At 49.3% G+C, this 23939-nt stretch overlaps 1 protein-coding gene across 2 annotated transcripts in view; it reads left to right on the forward strand.

Annotated features, from left to right (window-relative positions):
- Positions 1–606: 606 nt before the first annotated feature.
- Positions 607–23939, forward strand: part of TEKT5 (tektin 5) — a 51731-nt gene continuing 28398 nt past the window's right edge. Inside the window, exons 1-6 of one of the 2 annotated variants that reach the window (XM_077141823.1) lie at positions 607–1283; positions 2345–2467; positions 8109–8192; positions 8806–8876; positions 17249–17392; positions 21568–21790. In XM_077141823.1, the coding sequence (XP_076997938.1) occupies positions 708–1283; positions 2345–2467; positions 8109–8192; positions 8806–8876; positions 17249–17392; positions 21568–21790 (1221 nt within the window). In that variant the 5' untranslated portion in view covers positions 607–707. The remainder of the gene's footprint in view (positions 1284–2344; positions 2468–8108; positions 8193–8805; positions 8877–17248; positions 17393–21567; positions 21791–23939) is intronic. The other variant, XM_077141824.1, reaches the window with a different exon arrangement.

The raw sequence follows: 23939 nt of genomic DNA on the forward strand, positions 1-23939 counted from the left end.
CCATAATCCAGTTGGGCGTCATCCAAACTAATAACATCTTCAAAGATCCTACTTCCAAATAGGGTCACATTCAGGGAACAGGGTTAGGACATGAACGTGCCTTCTGGTGGGGATGGGGTAGGGGGCACAGATCAGCCCGTAACAGTTGCACACGTGGGATCACAGGGGATGCAGCCTTTCGAGTCTAGTTGGTTTCCCTTAGCTTAATACACCGGAGACTTCTTTCTGTCCTATGTGCACCAAAGGTTCGTTCCTTTTCATTGCTGAGTAGTACTCCACAAGTGTCCTGCTGTCGTGGGCTCCTGTGGACAGAGAGAGGGAAAAACCCTGACCAGGTCAACTGTGAACTGATCACATTCACTAGAGAGGACTACACAAAAGTTCCTCTCATGGGGCAGAGGTGGGTCTGGGCGACAAGATGAAGCTGTTAGTACAGAAATAAAAACAGACTGTTTCTTGTATCCCCAACTCTGTGGGTTGAGAAACTGATGTGACTTTGTTGTAATTTGTTGGTTTTTGGGGGTTTTTTTTTGATTCAGACAGTGTGGCCCCAGGCTGCCTGCAAGCGAGCAGGGTCCTGCTAAAAGGCTTTGTGACACCAGTGCTGAGTCATAGAGGTTCTGCCAGTCCCCAAGAGAAGCCCTCTCCCCTTTCCTGCTGATGCTCGCCTGGGGCAGAGTTTTCCCTGTGTGGGGCAGTGGAGGAGGATGGAGTTTCTTGGAACCCCTCAGACCGCCAGTTACTGTGGCGCTAAGAAGGCCTGCGACCTGAGCGCACTGCCCGCCGCCGTGCAGGCCCCCGTGGTGCAGGAATGCTACCAGCCCTACTACCTGCCCGGGTACCGTTACCGCAACTCCTGGAGACCCAGCCTCTTCTACAAGGTCTCCAACGTCAAGAGCTGCCCGGATGAGGGGGCCATGGGCCGCCACGCCCTGCGGCCACCCACCATCCTGCCCGCGCTCCGCTCGGCGCTCTTCTGCCGCTACAGCCCCCACGACTGGGACCAGTCCAACCAGCTGCAGCTGCGGGGGGCCGAGGCCTCCCGGCTGTGGGCCGGCCGCCTCATGGGCGACTCCACGCGGCTCATGCAGGACAAGGACCAGCTGACCCGGCAGATGCAGGAGGGCACCTGCCGCCACCTGGGCCAGAGGCTGTCCGACATCGGCTTCTGGAAGGCTGAGCTGAGCTACGAGCTGGAGAGGCTCCTGAATGAGAATCAGAGCATGGAGGCAGTCAAGAGGCGGCTGGAGTGCGCAGCAGATGAGATCAACTGCCCCCTGCAGGTGAGGGTTGGGTGGGGAAGGGTCTGGGCCAGCTAGGGCTGTGCGACCACGCACACGCCACTGTCCCGAGGGAAGGGCACGACCACGGCGCGTTGGCTGGAGCTACACCAGGGCGTAGGCTCAGCTGTTAGAGAGAAAGCCTGATCTTCAAGTACAGGGTGATCCCAGTCTAATCTGGTTTTCTCAGGCTGAATTAACTTCTTCCCTGTGGGGTTGCATCTGATGTGCTGGGGTTACATCGAAACATGGTGTGTATGTGTGTTTTTGTGTAGCCGACCTCTCACTACTTAGTTAAAATAACTGCCTTATTGCTCTCCTCAGAACTTGTCATTGTCTGGCACACCCTGTAATTTACTTGTTTGCTTGTTGTCTTTCTCCCCTGACTGGAAACTCGGCCCCACGAGGGCAGGGACTTCTGTCTGCTTTGTCTCCGATGCCGCAATGCCCCCGCATGTCTGGGCCAGTCCTCGCTGACCAGGGTTTATTGTGATTGCCCATTGCCTCCCCCAGGATTTCACATGTATCCACAGCCCAGCACAGAGCCTGGCACATAGTAGGCCCACAACAAATACTTGTTGATTAAATGGGTAAATAGATGAGTACATGGAGAAAAATGCCCACAAGGACATTATTGGGACAATTGAAAAAATTGGAATATAAACTATAAGCTTTATATCCACATTAAAGCCCTCGAATTTGGTACTTGCACTTAAGGTGGTTGCAAAGGTGAATATCGCAGTTCTCGGGAGATGTTCTTGTAAGTAGTAGGTTCTCAAGCAGCACGATGCGTGCAACATAGTCTCAAATGTTTAGAAAATAGATGATATGGATAGAATGATGTAACGATTGTGGTAAATGTTAGAAATTGGTAGGTCTGGGTGAGGGGTGTTTTAGAGTTCTCTGTATTGTTTCTCTACTATGTTTGCAGCTCTCCGTTTTTTTTCTTTTCTGTCATCCTTAGCATGTGGCTTCTGTCCTCTGGTTTGCAAAAAGTATCATACTTGCATTCCAGGCCAGGATAGGGCAGACTGCCAACTGCATCTCTCCCTTTGTTTTTCCAGAAGGTCCCACATGCATTTCCATTTCTAGCGCACTTGGCAGAAATCACCAGGCCTCCCTGGCTGCAGAAGAGTGGGGGCAGTGGGTCCTGGAGAGAATCCCGGAGCGGGGCGAGTGGGTGCCGGGTAAGGAGCCAGCAGCATCGGCCTCACCTTGTGGGAGTGACCTTGGTCACGCAGGACCCTGTTCTCCTGCTCCCAGCGCTCCACAGGCCGTGGGGACTTCTGTAGGGAGGTCTAGGCTTGGGGTTCTCCGGCCCCACTTCCCACTGCTCAGGAATCCCCAAGCCCATCAGGAGCTCAACTGTTCCCCGCACCCCAATGCTTCTCCCCTGGGAGGAGGGTGGGCAGGGCTGCTTCTCGCAGCATCCAGAATTGATTGTCCACTGCCTACCCCACCCTAACTCTAAAACCAGCTCTGCCGGGTCACACGTGGCCTCCTCCCTTCAGCCACGAAGTGGCACAGGGACCCAAAACATATCAATTCTACTTGCTTCCCTTAATCTCCAGGGTTGCCACCTGGTCCAGACGGCCTCTCACTGGACAACAGGGACTAACTCCTACCAGGTCCCCCACTCCTGTACCCCCACAACTCATTTTCCACATAGCAGCCAGAGGGAATGCTTTTAAGTGTTAAACTGGATCTTAGGGCTCCCCTACTTAAAACCCCTCTGCAGTGGCTTCCCATTGCTGCGTTGTTGACCTCTAAATTCCTGCTCACGACCTCTGGCCTCTGCATGATCCACCCCTCACCCACTGCTGCAGCCTTGGTGTGTTCTGGCCTCCTGTCTGCTTTCCTCCCACCTCAGGGCCTTTGCCCCTGCTGATGCCTCCTCTGGATGTGCTCTTCCCATCATCCCTGCATGGCTGCTGCTCATAGTTCAGGCCTCAGTCTGTCTCCTCCCCTTCCACCTTGTCATCACTCCCCTCTACAACCCCCATCATCTTCCTCACAGTCCTTATCACAGCCAGAAATGGAAGCATCTCTTCACATATTTACTTGTTGGGTGGACCTCTCATCCGCTAGAATGTAGGCACCAGAAGAGCAGGGACCCCACATTGTGGCATCCACAGCCCCTCAAAATCAAGCTTGGCCCATAGTAGTGGCTCACGACACTCTTAGAGGATGTGTTAGTGAATCCCGCTCTGTTCTGAGTCCCCGGGTGCATCTGCATCCCGACATCGACATCGAGATGCCAGTGCACTCCTGCGGCTCTTTGTGATGTCACAGGTGGAGGCCCAATCACACACACACACACACACACACACACACACACACACACCTGCTCGAGCTATCCCTTCTATTTTCCGTTCTGCTCTGCTGTGTGTCTCCCACAACAGTGGGCCTGTGAGGGTGAGGGCCAGAGAGAGAGAGCCCCAAGGCACATGGCAGGGTGGGCTGGGCCTCCTTGGACTCTACTCACTCTCCAGAGCTCTCCCTTCATTTGGGGATCTCCAAAACAGGGGGTTCACATACAGTCATGGTGATATTTACTGACACAGTTCTGGGTATTTTACACTTGTTAAGCTGATCTGACCTGCACAACAAACCTGTGAGACATGCATCAATATTGTTCCCAGCTACAGAGATGGAAACAGGATCAGAGAGGTTAGGTAATTTGCCCAAGCACACACAGTAGGAAGTGGCTAAGCTTGGATTTGAACTCAAGTTGTTCTGGCACGAGAACCCAGGCTCATAAGCACTAAATTGTGTGTATCCAGAATTAGGTCCCCTCTCATCCAAGAAGCTTTCCCCTTTCCTAGGTTAAAAGAGATTTGGAGAAGGGGTCCATCCTGACCAGCAAGGAACAAGATCAGCCAGGGTGTTTTCTCACCTATAATCCCTTAGTTTATGTAACAAGGTCTGAGCACGTAGGAGTACAGTCCACTGTCAGAAAGAAGATAAGCTATTAGTTAATTGCATATACACAAAGCCCAGTAGATGCAGCCATAAAATTTTCTTCCTTTATCTCATGGAGCTTCTGCAACCACAGAGTCCTCTCTTTCTGGTTCCTTCCTTCTCTCCCAGAATTTCTCTTGTTCTTTCCTACCACTCCTCTCCCTGGACCCTTCATTCCATCCTGGAGGAGGCCTCGTTTTCACTCTGCATCTTTAGAGGTGTTTTCGGTCTTCCAGATTTGTTAGTGTGGAGCAGAGGTTGGCAAACTGCTGTCTAAGAGCTGAATCCAGCCCGCCATCTGTTTTTGTAACTAAAGTCTTACTGGAGCACAGCCATGCCCATTTGTTCACCCACTGTCTATGGCTGTTTCACGCTGCTGTGACCGAACTTAGTATTTGCAACAGAGAATGAATGGCCTTCAAACTGAAAATGTTTACTGTCTGGCTCTTTACAGAAAATGTTGGCTGACCCCCAGTGTATAGCATCTACATGACCAGCATGTCTCATGAAATACCTTCAATGCCTTCTTATGCCAGCAGTGTCTCTCCATCTTTGCCCTGTCTTAATAGAGGTGCCCTACCCTCAAGGATTGAGGGGTGAGGAGGGAGAGAAGATGAGGCAGTCCCCTCAGATCGGCATACTTTACATTCATTCTGGCCTCGGTTTCCAGGCCCAGCCTAACCATCAGTAAACCACATGGCAGGGGCGAACGTAAATGTTGCCTAGATACCTTCTGTCCAGTTTCTCCTGTGGGACTTCTATAACTGGATCATCCCTGAAAGTAGGGTGGTCGTGTTTGTTTTTTCTGAAAAAATTTTTTATTGAGGTAAAACACACATAGCAAAATTAATCACTTTAAAGTGAATAGTTCATTAACATTTTTCAATGTTGTATAACCACTACCTCTAGCTAGTCCCACAACATTTTCATCACCCACCCCCGAAGGAAATCTCCTGCAGCAGTCCCAGGCGCCACTAATCTGCTTTTTGTCTCAGTGGATTTGATCATTATGAAAATTACCAAATGGTATCCTACAATATGTGGCCTTTTGTGATTGGTTTCGTTCACTTAGCATAAAGCTTTTAAGGTGGATTCATTCTGTAGCTGTATCAGTGCTGCATTCCTCTTTATGATTGGAAAATATTCCATCATAAATAAATATATTACACATTTTGTTTATCCAGACATTTGTTAGTGAACGCTTGGGGTACTTCCACCTTCTGGCTATTGTGAGCAGTGCTGCATTGGCATGAATCTTATCTGTTTGAATCCCTGCTTTCAATTCTTTGAGGTCTGTGCCAGTTTGAAACTGTCATGTACCCCAGAAAAGACTTATTGTTTAATCCTTGTCAATGTTTTTGGGTGGTATCTTTCTGATTAAGTTGTTCTATGGAGATGTGACTCCACCCCCCCAATTGTGGGTGGGACCTTTTTATTAGATAGTTTCCATGGAGATGTGTCTCCACCTATTCAAGGTGGGGTTGCTTAACTGGAGTCCTTTAAGAAGGGACCATTTTGGAAAAAGCTTTAGCGCTCACATAGCCAGAGACCTTTGGAGATGCAGAAAGAGAACGCCCCGGGGAAGCCTTATGAAATGAAAAGCCAAAGACCCCAGCAGATGCCAGCCAGGTGCCTTCCCAGCTGACAGAGGTGTTCCGTCCGGACGCATTGGCCTTTCTTGAACCAAGGTGTCTGTCTCTGGATGCCTTAATTTGGATATTTTTATAATCTTAAAACCATAAACTTGGAACTTAATAAATTCCCTTTTTAAAAGCCATTCCATTTCTGGTACATTTTATTCCAGCAGCTTTAGCAAACTAAAACATGTCTATACCTGAGAGTGGAACTGCTGGCTCATATGGTAATGCTATGTTTAACTTTTTGAGGATCCACTAAATTGTTTGCCGCGGAGGCTGAATCATTCTACATCCCCACCAGCAGTGGACAAGGGTTCCAATTTCTCCACATCCTCACCAATATTTCGTTATTCTTATATTATACTCATCCTGGTGGGTGTGAAGGATTTTCTCTTTGTGGTTTTGATTTGTAATTCCTTGTGTGATTAATGAAGTTGAGCATCTTTTCAAGTACCTGTTGGCCATTTGTGTATCTTCTTTTGGAAAAATGTGTATTCAAGACCTCTGCTCTTATCTTAAAATCTGGTGGCCCTTAAGTCCATTTCAACTATCTATACTCTATCTCATACACTCAGACTTTGGAGCCTTCTCAGCATTGTTTTAGCAGTGCTACATTACTCCTGCTTGTCTCATCTGGGTATAGAACTTATCTCAAAAGTTGACCCAAAACTGGAAGGTTGTGTGCATTTGGAGAGCTATTCCTCTCATTCCTCTGACCCTCAACCTCTTTATCTATAAAATGGGAGAATTGGAAGATATCACTGATTTTTGCCCTCTCCCCCTCAAAGATGAGACTCTCTTTTCAAGTATGGACTCAGTGTCATGACAGATATAAGCAGAGCTGCAAGAAGGAATGATGGAAGCCTCCTTTATTTCATCGAGAGCCCCCACATGCATGGCAACCCATGGGCTGCTGAGAGCACCAAGTTTGCAAACCACCAGACTGCTGTCCCTCAAGGCCCTGGGGAGCTCCAGAAACCTGCATGGTGCTGTCACTCACCTGGCCCAGATGCCCGGAGACACAGCGTAGGACGTGGCACTGACAGTCTGTGCGTGAATGATTCAGGACCAGTGCCTGTTGGAGGACCGACAGTAGAGTTGCTTCAGGTTGGAATTAAGAATTAAGACCTGGAATGAGTGTCTAGAGGGGGGTCATAAACTCCCTGTGTCCTGGTGTCTTTCAGAAGAGGTGAGATCCAGCGGCTGTAGAGTTGCCACACAAGAGGGGTTTAGGGGAAGCGGTTTCCACCTGATAAGCTGAGAGATGACAATCCTCAGGAGGAGTAGGGAGACTGTCTCTTGAAGTTGTGTTTTTTTACTTGGCTTGTCTAATTAAGTTCAGTAAAGCAAAATATTCCAAAGACCATTCTATTTACATTTTACATGAAATGGAGGAAATGTCAGTCCACAATCGCTTATTACAAGGACTTATTACAGCAAGTCCTCACTATCATGATAAGCAAGATACAAAAATTTCAGTTGAGTCCGATGCCAGGACTTGGGGGTGGGGGGCTGGGGGCTCCAGGGTCCTGTGCACCTTGCAAATTCCAGCCTCCACCACGCGTCCTCTGCCGCCACCTGCTGGCAGGTGTCTGTTCCGGCCTCCCTATCCCCGGGACCACGTGGGTTCCCTGTGGGGCTGGCACTTCCCACCAGGCGATTGGTGCTTTTTGGTCAACTGGAGAAGGTCGGGCCGGGAGGATGTGGATTCAGGGATCCATCCTTCACCTCTTATAGTCCAGAGAGATGTTGTCTGTCATTTCCCCGGCCAGTTTCACCCTCCCTCTCTCTCTCTCCAATGACCTGCCCACGGATAAGGACTTTAGCCAGATGTGGGGGTAGGAGGTGTAAAAACGTAGTGGAGTTTTTACTGTGTCATCATTTGCTAAGGCTTAGGGGAAGCTTACGGGAGGGGTGTGAGCCCCCAACCCCGATGACTTCTCAGTGCTACTGTTCAGAGAAAATTTGAACAGAGCTCCGAGGACACGACTTTACCCTACCCTTTTGTCTACATGGGCCCAGCATCCCTGAACGCATTGGCCATGACATCCCGCAGTCCCCGCCGAGAGAGATGGGGGAGCAGAAGCCCACCCCAGGGCCCGGCCGTAAGGCCACAAAAGCATCTTTGTTTCCAGAGAAAAGAGCAGGCTGCGGCACAGTCATGTGTTGCCTCCACTAAGGGTCCACCAAGAGCTGCGGGGAGAAACACTGCTCCCCTTCCTCCCCACAGGTGGCCCTGGAGTGCCTATACCAGCGAGAGAAAAGGATCGGGATTGATTTGGTCCATGACAATGTGGAGAAAAACCTCATCCGGGTAAGGCATCTCCTCAATCTCACCGGCTCACCCAGGGAGAAGGGAGGCCCAGGTGCTCAGAGAAGTTTCGGGGCTGCCCCTCGGGCGCACAAGCCACAGGCACCACCCATGGAAAGTTAGGGCTCAGAAAGCATGGGTGGGGTGCTTAGGCCACAGTTTGGTGACTGGGAGAAACAGTGACCTTTGACCTTCAGTCTTTTCATCTCCAAAATGGGGGTCATCATTGTCATACAAATACCAAAAAATAAAAGTAATAAAAGCTAGTGTTTATTGAGCATTTCACACTGTACTACTTCATATGCACTTCTTGATTTAACAATAAAATAATCTGTACGTGAACACTTGGCACAAAGGAGTGCTCAGTTTTCTTTCACTCTGGAGTAGATAAAAAGAAAGGAAAATAGGGCAAAGAAATGTGGACCCTTGGTAATGGATTTTTTGCCACTCAGCCCTGGGGTCACGAGATGAAGCCAGAAATGCTCCCAGCTCTCACATTTCACCCTGTGGGGTGGTGGGTGGACAGGAAGAGATGAGGGGTGAGGGTGCCGGCCCGAGAGACCAGATGTTGCAAGTTTTGAAGGTGCAGTGTTCTTTCTACCCTTTTTCATTTCAGGAGGTCGATTTGCTGAAATGTTGCCAAGAACAGATGAGAAAACTAGCCCAGAGAATCGGTATCCAGATACAGTAAGGCTTCTTCATCTCCTCCCTCCTTGGGGTTTATTTTGGGACTTCGGGTTTCTGAGGACACGCCAGATGGGCCTCTCTGTCCCTAGGTAGTCCTTCTGGTCAGGGGTATGCTGGTAAGGGTTTAACAACCAGCTCTCCAAGAAGAGGTGCAAGCCCGGATAGGTACCAGTTCCTGCAGAGTAGATACTCCCACCACGGCTGATGCCAGCTGCCGACACGATGTTACTGAGATGCTGGGACACCGCTGGCGGTTCTTGTTTGCAGTAAGGACCCGGGCAAAAGGAAATAGGCCTTGTTGAGGCTCCCCTGTGCAAATTATGAATCTCAGGACATGGCCGAGGGCGGGTGGCATCAGGCAGCAAGGTGAGGGGCCGGGACATCTGCAGAGTTGCTGATGAGTGCCTTGAGCCAGGAGGAATCCGGGTTTTCTTTTGTTGTTTTTCTTGGAGGATTACATAACCAGCATCATGGCAGGCCAGGAGACTCCTCTCATAATTAAAGGGAAGCTTGAGTTTTATGGGGCTAAGCCCTTGGCACCCAGTTCCCTCAAGGCAGCTTTCCGTCTGGCCCCTAAACCCTTGCAGGGTGCACTGCTCTGCTGGTTCCCCCCTGCATTTACACGTGGCCACAGGGACACAGACAGTGAGGGGGGCCGGCGGCCTGGGCAGGGGGGCCCCTTCCCGCCACGTGGGGGACCTGGGCAGCCTGGGTGAGATGCTCAGGGCTCAGGAAGTTTGTAAATGGGCTCCGAGGGCTTAACACCCTGACTTGTTTGGTCCCAGAAACAGCACTTACTGAGGGGTGTGAACCGGGTGGTGGGGAGAGACTCTCCTAGGATAAAATGGCATCCAGGGCTGTGTGGAGGAGAAAGGCATTGCAGGAAAGCTGCCTGCGGGTCAGAGGGCCTGGTCGAGGGACTGGCACACTGGGGAGACCCAGGGAGCTTAGGAAGGAGATTCAAATATGAGCAGGGACTCGAGTGACTGTTAGTTAAGTGGACAAAGCAGGGCTGAGCACCAGCCAGTGCGTGCCCCTGTCCTGATTGCTGACAATCCTTGAACCTTGCAGGGTTTGTCTATAAATCGTTTCACTTAAAAAATTGAAAAAGAACTTAAATGCTTTTATTTAAAGAGGAAACTTTTAACAAAGTGAGAGCTTTGGGCAGGCGAAGATATTTATTTACTTATTTTTTACTTTTTCTCGTACTTATTTTTATGGTCACCTCTCTATGGCAAGAGAGAATGGGTTTCTGTTTGTGGTAGAGATGGGGATGTGGCAGGATGGATTCAGCCGGCAGAGCCAGCAGAGGCCCAGATTGAAACTGGGGAGTTGGGTGGGGGAGGCTGGGCCCTGGAAGAGCTATCTGAGTGTGGGGGTGCTTGGGCCACCCCAGGGGATGGAGCCAGGGGCGGGGAGAACCGGAGAGACGCAGGCAGACAGAGGCTGTCAGAGAGACAGAGAGAGACATGGAGAGAAACAGAATGAGAGAGGCACTGACACCCAGAGGGGCCGACAGGTACAAAGAGAAAGACGTGGAGATATAAACAGAATCTGGGAACAGAGGGACACACTGACAGAGACAGACAGACACTGGACAAAGAGAAATCCAGAGATGGGACAAAGAGAAAAACAAAAGAGGCACAAAAGCAGAGAAAGAGGAAAGAAAGAGATGCTGGAATAGAGACCAAGAGAGATGCCAGGATAGTGACCCAGAGAGGTGACGGGAGAGAGACCGGGAGAGGTGAAAGCCACCGAGGCAGAGTGCGGAGAGGAGGTGGGAGTGGGTGGCGGGGCGCTGCTCCCCTTTGCCGGGCCGTGGGGACGGAACTAGCCTCTTTGGCACCTGCCATCTCACAGGGAGGCAGCTGGGGGCTTCCCAGTTAACCTGGGACTGCCAGGCCTCGGGCCTGGTAACCAGACAGAGCTTGGTGTGCTCACCCTGCCCAGCCCTGCCTGGGCCCCGCATCTGGGCAGGGCCAGTCCTTAAGCACAGGTGCCCTGGGCGACGCCCTGCAGCTCCCAGCCGGGTGCGGAGGGCTGCCCTGACTGGCTCCAGGTGGGCTGACCCCAGGCCGATCCTGGGCCTGGCCTGGCCCTCGTGTGTGAGCTGAGGATGGCGGCCGACCAGCGCCTACAGGACCCGGGCTCCCTGGAGCACCGGGCTGGGCTTGTCCTCCACCTCCTAGTCTGGGCAACCCCACCTCACTCGCAGCATGGGCCCCCTTTTCTCCAGAGCTCTGCATCCGGGAGGCCTCAAGGGCCCCAGGGTGGTGCTCCTGCCCTGCACGACCCCCTCCGCCCCCAGGAGGTGAGACCCACCGTCAGTGCTGTGCTTCCTGCTCTTGGGCTGCTTAAAATGCCACCTCCGACCCCGGGAGGTGAGACCCACCGTCAGCACTGTGCTTCCTGCTCCTGGGCTGCTTAAAATGCCACTGCAGCCCCCTCATCCAAAGCAGAAAGAGGAGACAAGGTGATGGAGGCATGCACGGGAGAGGGACAGAGCAATACAGAGACCCCGAGACACAGAGAAACCAAGAGAGATGAGTCCAATGAGAGGGACAGAGGCAGGGAGACAGACAGAAGACGCAGACAAGAAAGGAGAGACACTGCTGTGAGGTGGGCCCGTGCCATTATCGTTGGGCCTGAGCATCAGCTGGCTCTGTGAGGGCATTCCCCTCCCGCTTGTCCCCCATGCCTTCTCCACACTTGACGGAGAGCCCCCTTGGTGCTCATGCACGGTCACGATGGGGACCAGGACACAGGCTCAGGCTTGGAGCCGCCTTCTGGAGACAATACATTCCAGCCAGGATTCCCTTAGTCTTGTCTTAGTCTGGATGTTTGAGCTGACCTATAAATGGAAAGTGTTACTGGTTTTCCCGCAAAGACAGTGTTGTAAATTTTCTTTTTTTTAATTTTTTATTAATTAAAAAAAATTACAAGAACACAAACATTCCCAAGACATACACTCAGCAATTCACAATATCATCACATAGTTGCATATTCATCATGATAATTTCCCAGAATATTAGCATCAATTCAGAAAAAGAAATAAAAAGACAACAGAAAACTATAACAAACAGAAAAAAAAAAAATTTACAGGCCATACCCCTTATGATCCCTTTCATTGATCACTAGCATTTCAAACTAAATCTATTTTAACATTTGTTCCCCCTATTATTTATTTTTATTCCATATGTTCCTCTCATCTGTTGACAAGGTAGATAAAAGGAGCATCAGACACAAGGTTTTCACAATCACACAGTCACATTGTGAAAGCTATATCATTATACAGTCATCATCAAGAAACATGGCTACTGGAACACAGCTCTACATTTTCAGGTAGTTCCCTCCAGCCTCTCCATTACATCTTGGATAACAAGGTGATATCTACTTAATGCATAAGAATAACCTCCAGGATAACCTCTCGACTCTGTTTGGAATCTCTCAGCCATTGACACTTTGTCTCATTTCACTCTTCCCCCTTTTGGTCAAGAAGGTTTTCTCAGTCCCTTGATAACTGGGTCTCAGCTCATTCTAGGGTTTTTCTCAATCCCTTGATGCTGAATCTCAGCTCATTCTGGGATTTCTGTCCCACGCTGCCAGGAAGATCCACACCCCTGGTAATCATGTTCCACGTAGACAGGGGGAAGGTGGTGAGTCTGCTTGCTGTGTTGGCTGGAGAGAGAGGCCACATCTGAGCAACAAAAGAGGTTCTCTTGGGGGTGACTCTTAGGCTTAATTTTAAGTAGGCTTGACTCATCCCCTGTGGGGTTAAGTTTCATATGAACAAATCCCAAGACTGGGGGCTCAGCCTATAGCTTTGGTTGTCCAACTGCTTGTGAGAATATCAAGAATTCAACTTGAGGAAGTTGAGTTTTCCCCCATTCTCACCATTCCCCGAAGGGGACTTTGCAAATACTTTTCCACTCACTGATCAAATCACTCTGGGATTCATCAGGGCATCACCTGGACAAACCAACAAAATCTCATGTCCTACACAAAGTTCCATGTACTTAAGGTGTTCAATCAACTATCTACATAAGTTATATTAGGAGATGCACTAGTCGAAGTATAGATTTGTACCAAATAAACATTTTTTGCGTTAGTCTCACACATTAGTTGAAATTTTAAAATATTAATTACCATCTATTTTCAGCACACTGCAGTAATGGCATTCTTTTGTTCTTCCTCATGCAAAAACATTTTTAAATGTGTACATTTAGTCACTATCATTATACACTCTAGGTATTCCTAGATTACACCATCTCAATCTTTATCGTCTTTCTTTGTGATTTCATTTATGCCCCAGCCCTCCTCCCTCTATCATTCTCATACGCAGTTTCATTCAGTGTTTTAACATAATTGTATTACAGTTAGGTAATATTGTGCTGTCCATTTCTGAGTTTTTATATTCAGTCCTGTTGCACAATCTGTATCCCTTCAGCTCCAATTACCCAATATCTTACCCTATTTCTATCTCCTGATGGTCTCTGCTACCAAGGAGATATTCCAAGTTTATTCACTAATGTCAGTTCATATCAGTGAGACCATACAGTATTTGTCCTTTAGTTTCTGGCTAATCACACTCAGCATAATGTTCTCAAGGTCCATTCATGTTGTTACATACTTCATAACTTTATTCTGTCTTACAGCTGCATAATATTCCATCTTATGTAAATGTCACAGTTTGTTTAGCCAACTGTCTATTGATGGACATTTTGGCTGTTTCCATCTCTTGGTAATTGTTAATAATGCTGCTATAAACATTGGTGTGTAAATGTCCATTTGTGTCCTTGGCCTCGTGTCCTTTGAGTAGAGACAGCATATAGATGGGTCCTGTTTTTTAATCCATCTGCCAGACTATGTCTTTTGATTGGAGAGTTTAATCCATTAACATTCAGTGTTATTACTGCATGGGTAATACTTTCTTCTACTATTTTGCCTTCTGGATTTTATATGTCATATCTAATTTTCCTTCTTTTTACCTTTACTCATAGTCTTCCTTTTACAGTCTTCTCCACACCTCTTTCTTCTGTCTTCGTATCTGTCTCTAGCATTCCCTTTAGTATTTCCTGCAGAGCTGGTCTCTTGGTCACAAATTCTCTCAGTGATTTTTTTGTCTGAAAATGTTTTAATTTCTCCCTCATTTTTGAAGGACAATTTTGCTGGATATAGAATTCTTGGTTGGCAGTTTTTCTCTTTTAATAATTTAAATATATTATCCCACTGTCTTCTCGCCTCCATGGTTTCTGCTGAGAGATCTGCGCATAGTCTTATTGGGCTTCCCTTGTATGTGATGGATTGCTTTTCTCTTGCTGCTTTCAAGATCCTCTCTTTCCCTTTGACCTCTAACATTCTGATTATTAAATGTCTTGGAGTACATCTATTTGGATCTATTCTCTTTGGGGTACACTACACTTCTTGGATCTGTAATTTTAAGTCTTTCATAAGAGTTGGGAAATTTTCAGTGATAATTTCCTCCATTAGTTTTTCTCCTTCTTTTCCCTTCTCTTCTTCTGGGACACCCACAACACGTATATTCATGCACTTCATGTTGTCTTTCAATTCCCTGAGTCCCTGATCATATTTTTCCTTTTTTTTTCCTATAGTTTCTGTTTCTTGTCGGATTTCAGATGTTCTGTCCTCCAGTTTAGAAATCCTATGTTCTGTCTCTCGAAATCTACCCTTGTAGGTTTCCATTGTTGTTTTCATCTCTTCTACTGTGTCTTTCATTCCCATAAGTTCTGTGATTTGTTTTTTCAGACTTTCAGTTTCTTCTTTTTGTTCTTTCCTTGCCTTCTTTATATCCTCCCTCAATTCGTTGATTTGGTTTTTGATGAGGTTTTCCATGTCTGTTCATACATTCTGAATTAATTGTTTCAGCTCCTGTATGTCATTTGAATTGTTGGTTTGTTCCTTTGACTGGGCCACATCTTCAATTTTCCTAGTGTGATTTGTTATTTTTTGCTGGCGTCTAGGCATTTAATTACCTTAATTAGTTTATTCTGGAGATTGCTTTCACTTCTTTTATCTAGGGTTTTCTTGCTGGATGAATTTGTTGTCTATCTGTTCTTTGACATTCAGTTCAGCTTTATCTGGACCTTTAGCTTAAGTTTTGTTTAACAGAGGAGAATTTTTCAGTTCTTGTTTTCTTGTTTCTTGCCCTGCTTGTGTGGTGCCTTCCCCCCACACACACACACTTAGGCAGGTCTACTTAGATATTATAGACCCCAGCCAGATTTTCCCAGACCAAACTGGCCTCCTATCAGGAGGAAAGAGTCACCTGCGTCGGTTTTCCCTGAGGGTGAGACCCAGCAGGTTGAAAGACTTTCCTGTGAAGTCTCTGGACTCTGTTTTTCTTATCCTGCCCTGTTTGTGGCGCTTGTCTGACTGCAGGTCCCACCAGCATAAGATGATGCGGTACCTTTAACTTTGGCAGACTCTCCCTGCTGGGGGCATGGTGGAGACAGAGGAGAGGTTGTGGGCTGGTTTTAATGGCTTCAAATTACCAAGCCCTGGTGTCTGAATTCCTTGATGGAGGGATTCCACCTGGGTGGGGCTTCACCCCTCCCCTGGGGAAGGCACAGGCTCCAGATAAGCCCCCAAAAGAGCTCACTTCTGCCTATGCCTGGGGCAGTTGCAGCCTGAAAAGTCCTGCCGCTGTATCCAGAGGCAGTCAAGTCTTTGTAGATACACAGCCACAAAAACCTCTGTTTCCTTCTTTTTTTTACCCCCTTTTTCTGTCAGTCCTGCCCCCTTGGCACCAGGCAAAAATGAGCAACCTCTGCTTTGATCAGGTTCACCTAAGCTGGAGGTCTATTTTTAGTAGTCAGAATTTGTTAATTAGTTCCACAATTGGCGTTTGATTGTGCTCAGTCCCTTCTGCTGGTAAAGTCCTTTCCTTTCCCCTCTGGGAAGCGGCCTGTGGGAGGGGGGGACACCTGCCACCGCAGCTTTGGGAACTCACGGTTCAGGGGGGTGCTCGCAGCTGATCCAGCTGGTCCAGACTGGGGTACGCTGTGTGTCCGGTCACTGACGTGGCTCCAGGAGCTGTTCTGTACTGTTTCTGGTTATTTAGTAGTTGTTCTGGAGGACGAGCTAAAATGAGCATGTTGTTAAGCCGCCATCTTGACCCGGAAGTCAAATTTTATTTTTATTTACACTTTAAAAGTGAGTTTTTTTGGAAAGAAACATGTTAGGTAACACAGTCCAGATGCTTCAGGAATATGTCGGGAGTTAAGAAAGTGGCTTTCTAATACCTAGAGTTTGAGAAATACTGGCCTATAAGGTACTTGGGCTCCAGTCTTAGCCAGATGCATAGTCCTTTCTGCCACTCTGCCCAGTCTTTAAGCCTACCTGACCCCCTGACCCTGCCCAGTCACTGACCCCACCCAGCCACCAACACCACCCAGCCCTAAGGAGCTGCTTGTAGGTTCCTGAACACCCTGGTGTTTCCAGCCTTCTTGCTTCTGTACAGGTGCTGTCGTCGGCTTGTCCTTCCCTTCTCCCACCCTCTTTGTCATTAATGTCTGTTCCTATTTGTTATGTTCTTTCTTTGGGTTGGGGGGCGCGGGGTGCCTGGTCCGAGAATCGAACCCTGGTCTCCCGCATGAAAGGCGAGCATTCTACCACCGAACCACCCGTGCACCCCCCATTTGTTGTGAAAAACCCTGCTCAGATACCTTCCTGGGGAAGCCCTCTGACCTGCCCTGCCTTGATCACTCCCTCCTCTGTGTACTTGTGTAAACTTTTCAAACCTGTGCCTTTGCCCTTACCATTTTGTCTTGTATTTATTTTTACTCTGTTTACATAAATCTGCCTCATTCGTGTTTATTCCTTCAGTGCCCAGCACAGGGTCAGAAACAAGCATTTGTGAATTGATTGGAATTGATACAAGGCTTTGTCCAAAGTGAAAATTCAGAGAATATCCTCTAAATCAGCAGTCAGCAAACTTTGGCCCTTGGGTCTAATTCGGCCCGCCACCTGTTTTTGTAAATAAAGTTTTATTGGAACACAGCCATCCCTTTCATTTATATTTCACCAGGGTCTGCATTCATGCAGAGCTGAGTAGGTGGGACAGACCCAAAAGCCTAAACTATTTACCATCTCATTATTTAGAGAAAAACTTTGCCAGCCCCTGTTCTAAATGACAGGCCTGCTTGAATTGGGAGGAAGGGTGGGGGAGTGGGGGGTCTATGGTACATGCGTGGTGGGGTGTCAGGGTGGGAAGAAGGCTGAGAAGCTGCCCCGTGCAGACGGGCACTTTCCTGTGAGTGCAGAGATGTGGTTTCCAGCACCGGTTCTCAGCGATCCTGGGTGGGGGACCCTGGGGAGGTGCACTCTCCGGAGACAAATCCTTCCCCCCACAGGGATAACCGAGATGCCCAGCACGCCCTGGAGAGGGACCTCGAGGACAAAACCTCAGCCCAGTTTATTGATGAGAAGTGCTTTAACTTGAGGAATACGTCGGACTGCATTACTTTCTTCCATGGCATGGAGAAGGTCGATGGCACGTAAGTACTGGGCCCTACACCCCCATCCCACCCCCTCCAGTGTGGGGGTGAGTTTGTGGGTCTGCTGCCCAGGAGAGTAAAGGGGCACTGGGCACCAGTCAAGGGAGAGGCCATATGTTGAGTGAGGCACCTCAGCTGTAAGCAACAGAATCAGATTCTGGCTAGCAGGGCAAGATGGAATTTAGTGGAAGTCTGTGGGTAAATTCTTCCCCTGAAGACCCCAGGGGAAGGCTGCAGAGCCCCAGGCTCTGGCCTCTTGAGGGTGTCAGGGTGTAGGCACTCATCAGGCATCTGGCCAGAGCACTGCCACCTTCCTTTCTTGCCCCCCTTTGTTCAAGTTCAGAATCCGAGAGAGAGCATTCAGTTGGTGTGGTGAGGATCCCACGGCCACTGCCACTTGCCGAGGCATGGGGACACTTGATGGGTAATTTCCCCAAACAAGGTCTAAAACAAAATGGCTGTAACCAGAAGGCAGAGCAATTCAAGCTCAGCAGGGAAAGCCAAGTTATGCCTGCCAGTGCTAGTAGCATTGGAAGAGAGAAGGCTCTGGGCTCGAGCTTCTTGGCTTCCAATCCCAGTCTCCATACAGGCACTCTTGGCAAGTTACTTAATCTCTCTGGACCTCAGTTACCTCATCTTTACCTTTGGAAAAAAATAGTGCCACTTACCATAGGACCTGGGAATTCCCCTCCTAGGCATATACCCCAAAGAATTGAAAGTAGGAACCTCAGATAGGTGCACACCGATGCTCATAGCAGCATTATCCACAATTGCCAAAAGGTGGAAACAACCCACGTGCCCAGATGAGTGGATACACAAAATATTGTCTGTCCACGTGATGGAATATTATTCAGCCATAAAAAGGAATGAAGTTCTGATCATACTACAACATGGATGAACCCTGAAGACATAAGCAAAAGCATGCAGCCACAAAAGGACAAATATCGTATCATTCCATTTATGTGAACTATCTAAAACAAACAAATTCATAGAGACAGAAAGTAGATTAGATGTTACCAAAGGCTGGGGGTATAGAATGGGGGAGCTATTGCTTAACCGGCCCAGAGTTTCTATTTGGGGTGATGGAAAAGTTTTGGTAATGGAGGGTGGTGATAGGCACACAAGACTGTAAATGCCATGAATGCCACTTAATTGTACACTAAAAAAAGGGGGTAAATTTTACATTATTTTAAATGTGGCCATTATTATATATGTACCTATGGTGACTTCTGTGCTCCTGGCATCTGGTGGGCACGTCACAGGTCATCAGATTTCACACAGCACCAAGATACATTTCCTTAGTCAGCAGCGCACAGCCCAGGGTGGGGAGGGCTGGAGACACGTGCTAGGTGTGGGCAGAGGGCAGGGTCTGTGTCGGTCATTTAAAAAAAGCTCTCTAAGGGGGGTGTGTGGGAACTCTGTGTCTTCTGCATGATTTTTCTGTAAACCTACACCTTTCCAAAAATAAAAATAAAATTAAAAAGTTCTCTACTACAAAGGATTTTGCATGAAACATAGTATGTGTGCAATAAACATTTGTCGAATGAGGGAATGGATGCAAAGAGAAAGGCAGGGAAGTGTGGAAGGGATAGAGTGAAAGCAGAGGGAGGGAGGCAGGGCGAGAGGGAGGGAGTTCCTTGGCAGTCTCCTTAGTCCAAATCTGGGGTCGCAGTCTGGATCTTAGTAAATATCTAAGAGCTGAGATGACCCTTTGGGATTCCTGCAGTGGCATCTCCTGGGGAGCCCCCTCCTCTTCTGGGCCTCAGATCTTCCGTCACTGCCCATCTGGACATGGGGTCTGGAGGCCTCCCTTCCTGAACAGATGCCTCCCCAGAAACCTGGTGGCTGAGCCAGCTGGTGGGTGCTCCAGGGACCGTAGCGGGGAGGAGCCTACTCTTTGAAGTCTTCCATCTAAACTCTGCGGCTGGAAAGTGTGAGCCACTGTGTGTGGTGACTCATTGCTCCCCAGACATGCTTCTTGGGGCTTTGTTTTTTAGGGTTTCCTTAAAGCAGGGTCATGTCTGGGCAGGTTAAAAGGTAAGTTTGAAGACTATCTTGCAGGGTCTCTACCCAACACCGTTTGCTTGCCATGGCTTAACCAACAACAATAAAAATAATAAATAGATGCCTTCTGCCTGGTGTTTGCTATATACCAGCTTCTGTGCTAACAGCTTTAAAATGAATGCCCCACGAGTAATTGTTTATTGAGTGTTCCCTATGTGTCAGGTGCCATGAAAGAGGCGTCACATATCTCATTTAGTCACTTCAACAACCCTGTGGCATGGGCTCAATTATTATCCCCATTTTACAGTGAGGAAATGAAGGCTCAGAGAGGGGAAGTGACTAGCCCAAGCTCACACAGCAAGTGGCAGAGCCGCAGCCTAGCCCATACTGGATACGGAGCCTGTGAACTTTCATGGTGCCTTCCTGCCTCTCCAGCAAAGCCTGCTGTCCCCTCTGTCGTTGGAGGACACAGACTTTAGAAAGCTTACCCCCGTCCCATTGAGGCACATCGCCTACAGAGAAGACAGGCTGCCTTTGGAATACTACCCCCCAGAGAATATAATTAAGTAAGTTATTTTCTGGGAGCTCAGCCATCTGCCCCAGAGGCTGGGGATCAGCTGTGTGACCTTAGACAATCAGTGTTCCCTCTCTGTGCCTCAAGTCTTTGTTGAATGAAAGCTCTGGACCAGGCACAATCAGTCATCCCTCCCCTCTCCCGAAGCCTGAGACCCCTGTTAGTTGCTTGATTTCAACAACTGCAAAAGCCAGACAGAACAACCACAATCTATGTTTTTTAAATGTCCTATTCACCGTGTAGTCTAAGTGTGCTCTGAAATCTCTACAGTGCTTCTATTTCAGAAAACTGAATCCCTTTTTCCTACTACCTGAGAATAAATATCTACTTCATTTAAGAACCAAAAACATCCAGGCCAGAAAAGACCTTGAAAAGTCACCTCATCTGGTTTACCCAGGAACTGAAGCCAGCTCAAAGGAATGTGTGCCCCTCATTCTTGAAGGCTTCCCAGAGGAGACCACAGACATTCTGTGGTTGCTGGTTCTGGGGATTTACACACACTGCCAGGAAGAGCTTTCTATTGCCTAAGCTGAGTCCTTTGGGTTCTGCCGCCTCCGAGAAGCCTTCCTGGCCTGCCCTTTGTAAAGCAGGCCATGACCATCTCCATTTGTTGCCCCCAACACCCATCCTCCCGTTGGGAGAAGGGAGTAGGGCTGGAGGAGAGAGATGTCGGAAGTTTATTCTTCCCCTGTGGTTCCCAGCCCATCCTTACATTGGGTCCCTCTCTTGCCCCTTCAGACCTGGGATGGCTGAGCCCTCAGATTCCCTCGTTAGTTGCTTGAACCTTCCCGCACGTCTGAGGAGAGTCCCTTCATTAAACCCCTTCTGAGTATTCCCTCTGTTTTTTATAGCCTGCCTAGCACATACTGACCCCACTCCCTTCCTCTCTCTTCCATCATCCCGCTTCCAGATTCCTGGGTAGGAATGCAATGTGTAAATACCTTCTTTATGCATTGTTCATCGTTTTCTGCTAGAAATGGAACCTTGCCCTTTTCTTCATGGCTCTTTCCTAATTATCTAGAACAATGCTTGGCATGCGCTAGGTTTTCAAAACAATACTCACTGACAGAGGAAGTCAGTGAGATTGGCATGGTCACACACTCATGCACAGATTGAAGGGACACCACAGCCAGCATCGAGCCCCAGTGCCCACTTTGTGGCCTGCTCTGTGTTTTGGGGGTGATGGAAAAGAGCTCTGCATGGAATCCCTCCTCGGCCACCAGCCCACTGAACCCTCTCGGAGCATCAGCTACTCTTGAAGTTGCCCCATCTATAAAATGAGGGGGTGGAACTAGGTCTGTGGTTCCCTACCCAAGGAGACTTGTGCCTCCCAGGGGTCATGTGACAATGTCTGGAGATATTTTTGATTGTCACTCAGCTGGAGGAGAGGGGTGCTACTGGCATCCAGCAGGTAGAGACGGGGATGCTGCTAACATCCCACAGTGCACAGGACAACAGAGAACTCTTTGGCCCAAAATGTCAACAGTGCTGAGGCTGAGAAACAGTAGATTGGGAGGTCTCCAAGGCCTGCTGCCCACCCCACCCCACCCCACCCCGATTCCTCACCTGGGTTCCCTTTGCCTTGTATCCCTTGCAGGATCTCCGTGCCCGAGACCTGGGCCAAGTTCAGTAACGAAAACATCAGGCACTCCCAGAGCATGCGGGCCACCTCCATCCGGCTGCGGGAGGAGGCCGAGAACCTCTTCGAGTCCTTGTCGGATCAGATGTGGAAGCAGTTCACCGACACCAACCTGGCCTTCAACGCGCGCATCTCCGAAGTGACGGATGTGAAGAACAAGCTGCAGATGCAGCTGGCTAAGGTGAGGAAGATGCTCCCGGGGCCCCAAGGACCTGGGGCCACTCTGCCGAATCCTCGCCTTCCCCCTGCGGGGTCCAGCAGCAGCCGGGCCATGCCGCCCGCCCAGCCCTGTGCTGATGCTGTCCCATCCAGCCCGCAGTCTGACAGCCTGTCCACCCCGAATGGCACGAGCGGCGGTGAGCTTCCTGGGGGGACCTGCGCATCTGGGGTAAATCTTCCCTTGCACCCTGGATGATGGAGCTTAGAGCTTGGCCTGGCTGCCCCGCGGCCCCCTTCACTCTCCCTCCAACAGAGAGGGTGTTGATGTCGGAGCCCCAGAATCCATCATCCCCGCCACTTGGGTCTAAGCAGATCTCCATTTGCATTAGCATCTTTGGAAACGTGACCCTTTGGCTTTGAAAGGCTCCAAGAACTCTGTGACCCCTTGTTGAGGACCGGGTTCTTTTCATATTTACAGCGGTGGGGGAAGACCCGTCTCATGCTGTGTCCTTGGCTCCTGCTACCCCACACTAACTCGCCCTTTTCACTACTCTCTTGTTCACACGTCACGTTGTTTCACACCTCCTGGGACCTCTCTGCCTGGAATTTACCCTCAGTGAGTGAAATAAGTAGGCCCACTTGGGGCCAGGCTCTGGGAATGAAAGGAGGAGCCAGACAGATGTGGCCCCGGTCCTCACGGGACTTAGCTCTGGATGTGAAGCAGTGGTGGCTCCGAGACTTACACAGAAGGGCTTCAGGATGGCAATCTGGCATATATTTGGCGGTTCAGTGGGCTGCACACAGGGATTGATGGAAATTATAGGGACCGCTTCAACCCACCCACCTCTGCTGGCCTGGGGTATGGAGGACACAGACAAACACATTGTTATAAAAGAACAGCAAGGTGTAATAGTGTTTGAAAACAGGCAAGGAGGGCTGCTTTGAGGAGGTGACATTTACATCACAGCAGATGGGGGATGAGGATTTAGGCAGGCATAAGATGGTGGGAAGGGTCTTTTGGGGAGAAAAAGCAAGTGTAAGACCCATCTGGGATGAAGGTCTGTTCGGAATGTGGGCAGGCCCAGGTCACACGGGTCCCCACGGGGCCTGAGAAAAGTCGGGGAGCCCTCAAAGGATTTCTCGTGGGAAGGCGCTAGGGTCGCTTACCTCCTGGGTGGACATACCCACTAGGCACCAGGTATCCCCAAAGCCCAGCATGGATCAGGCTGTCAGAGAGGTAGGTTGGATTTCTCTGCTTCCTCTGTTTAAGAGCTACCTCCTGGCACAAGCTGAGCTCCCTGTTGCAATCAGAGGCAACAAATAGGAGGAGCAGGAAGAGGAGACCCAAAACAGATGGAGTGGGTGCCTGTCACCAGAGTAACGGGAAGGCTGGGGAAGGGACTGCGTGGTCATCTTCCATGCTGGACTTTCTGGGAGTCATGGCCAAACACAACAGGAGCTTCTTAAATAGTAGCTACTCCCTCCAACCGGAAACCTCTAAACCATCCTCCCGTATCCAGCTGCCTACTCAACCCTCCGCTTGCATTTCTAAGAGGCACCTTGAACTTAATGTGCTCAAACCCCAACTCCAGAACTTTCACCCTCCCGTCTGCTTCACCCAGAACTTTCCCATTGCACTCAGTAGCTTCATCTGCCTTCTAGACACTCGGTCCCAAACGTCGGTGCCCACCTGGAGCCCTCCCTCTCATTCCCACCCCATCCGCACCGGCAAATCCGGTCGGTTCTACCCTCAGAATCTCCTCACCTCTCACCTCCCACGCCCGCCCGCAGCCCTCACCCCTTGCAGGCTGTTCTGTAGTCTCCTGTAGTGATAGCAAAATGTGCAATCGGTCCTTCTGCCTCTGGCTGTGCCCCTCTCTCATCTTCCCAATTTCAGGGTAAAATGATGAGCCGCCAGGTCATTAGGACATTCACACTAGGTTGACCTGAGAAGAAAAGCTGAGCGGTTTTAGGTTTAAACCTGAGAGTTTAGCCAGGAGTTCATGCAACAGGCTCTCTCTGGAAAATGCCTGCCATGTCCCTAACGGGACTTGCCCAGGACCCCTCACCTTGGTGACCTCCACGCCCTACACACGGCAGGGGGCTCTGGGGTCCCTAGTAAATGGTGATTGAGGGGTTTACATCAGACAGGGAATGGCATCAGTGTCCGC

The sequence above is a fragment of the Tamandua tetradactyla genome, chromosome 23 (genome assembly GCF_023851605.1).
Source record: "Tamandua tetradactyla isolate mTamTet1 chromosome 23, mTamTet1.pri, whole genome shotgun sequence".
Taxonomy (NCBI): Eukaryota; Metazoa; Chordata; class Mammalia; order Pilosa; family Myrmecophagidae; genus Tamandua; species Tamandua tetradactyla.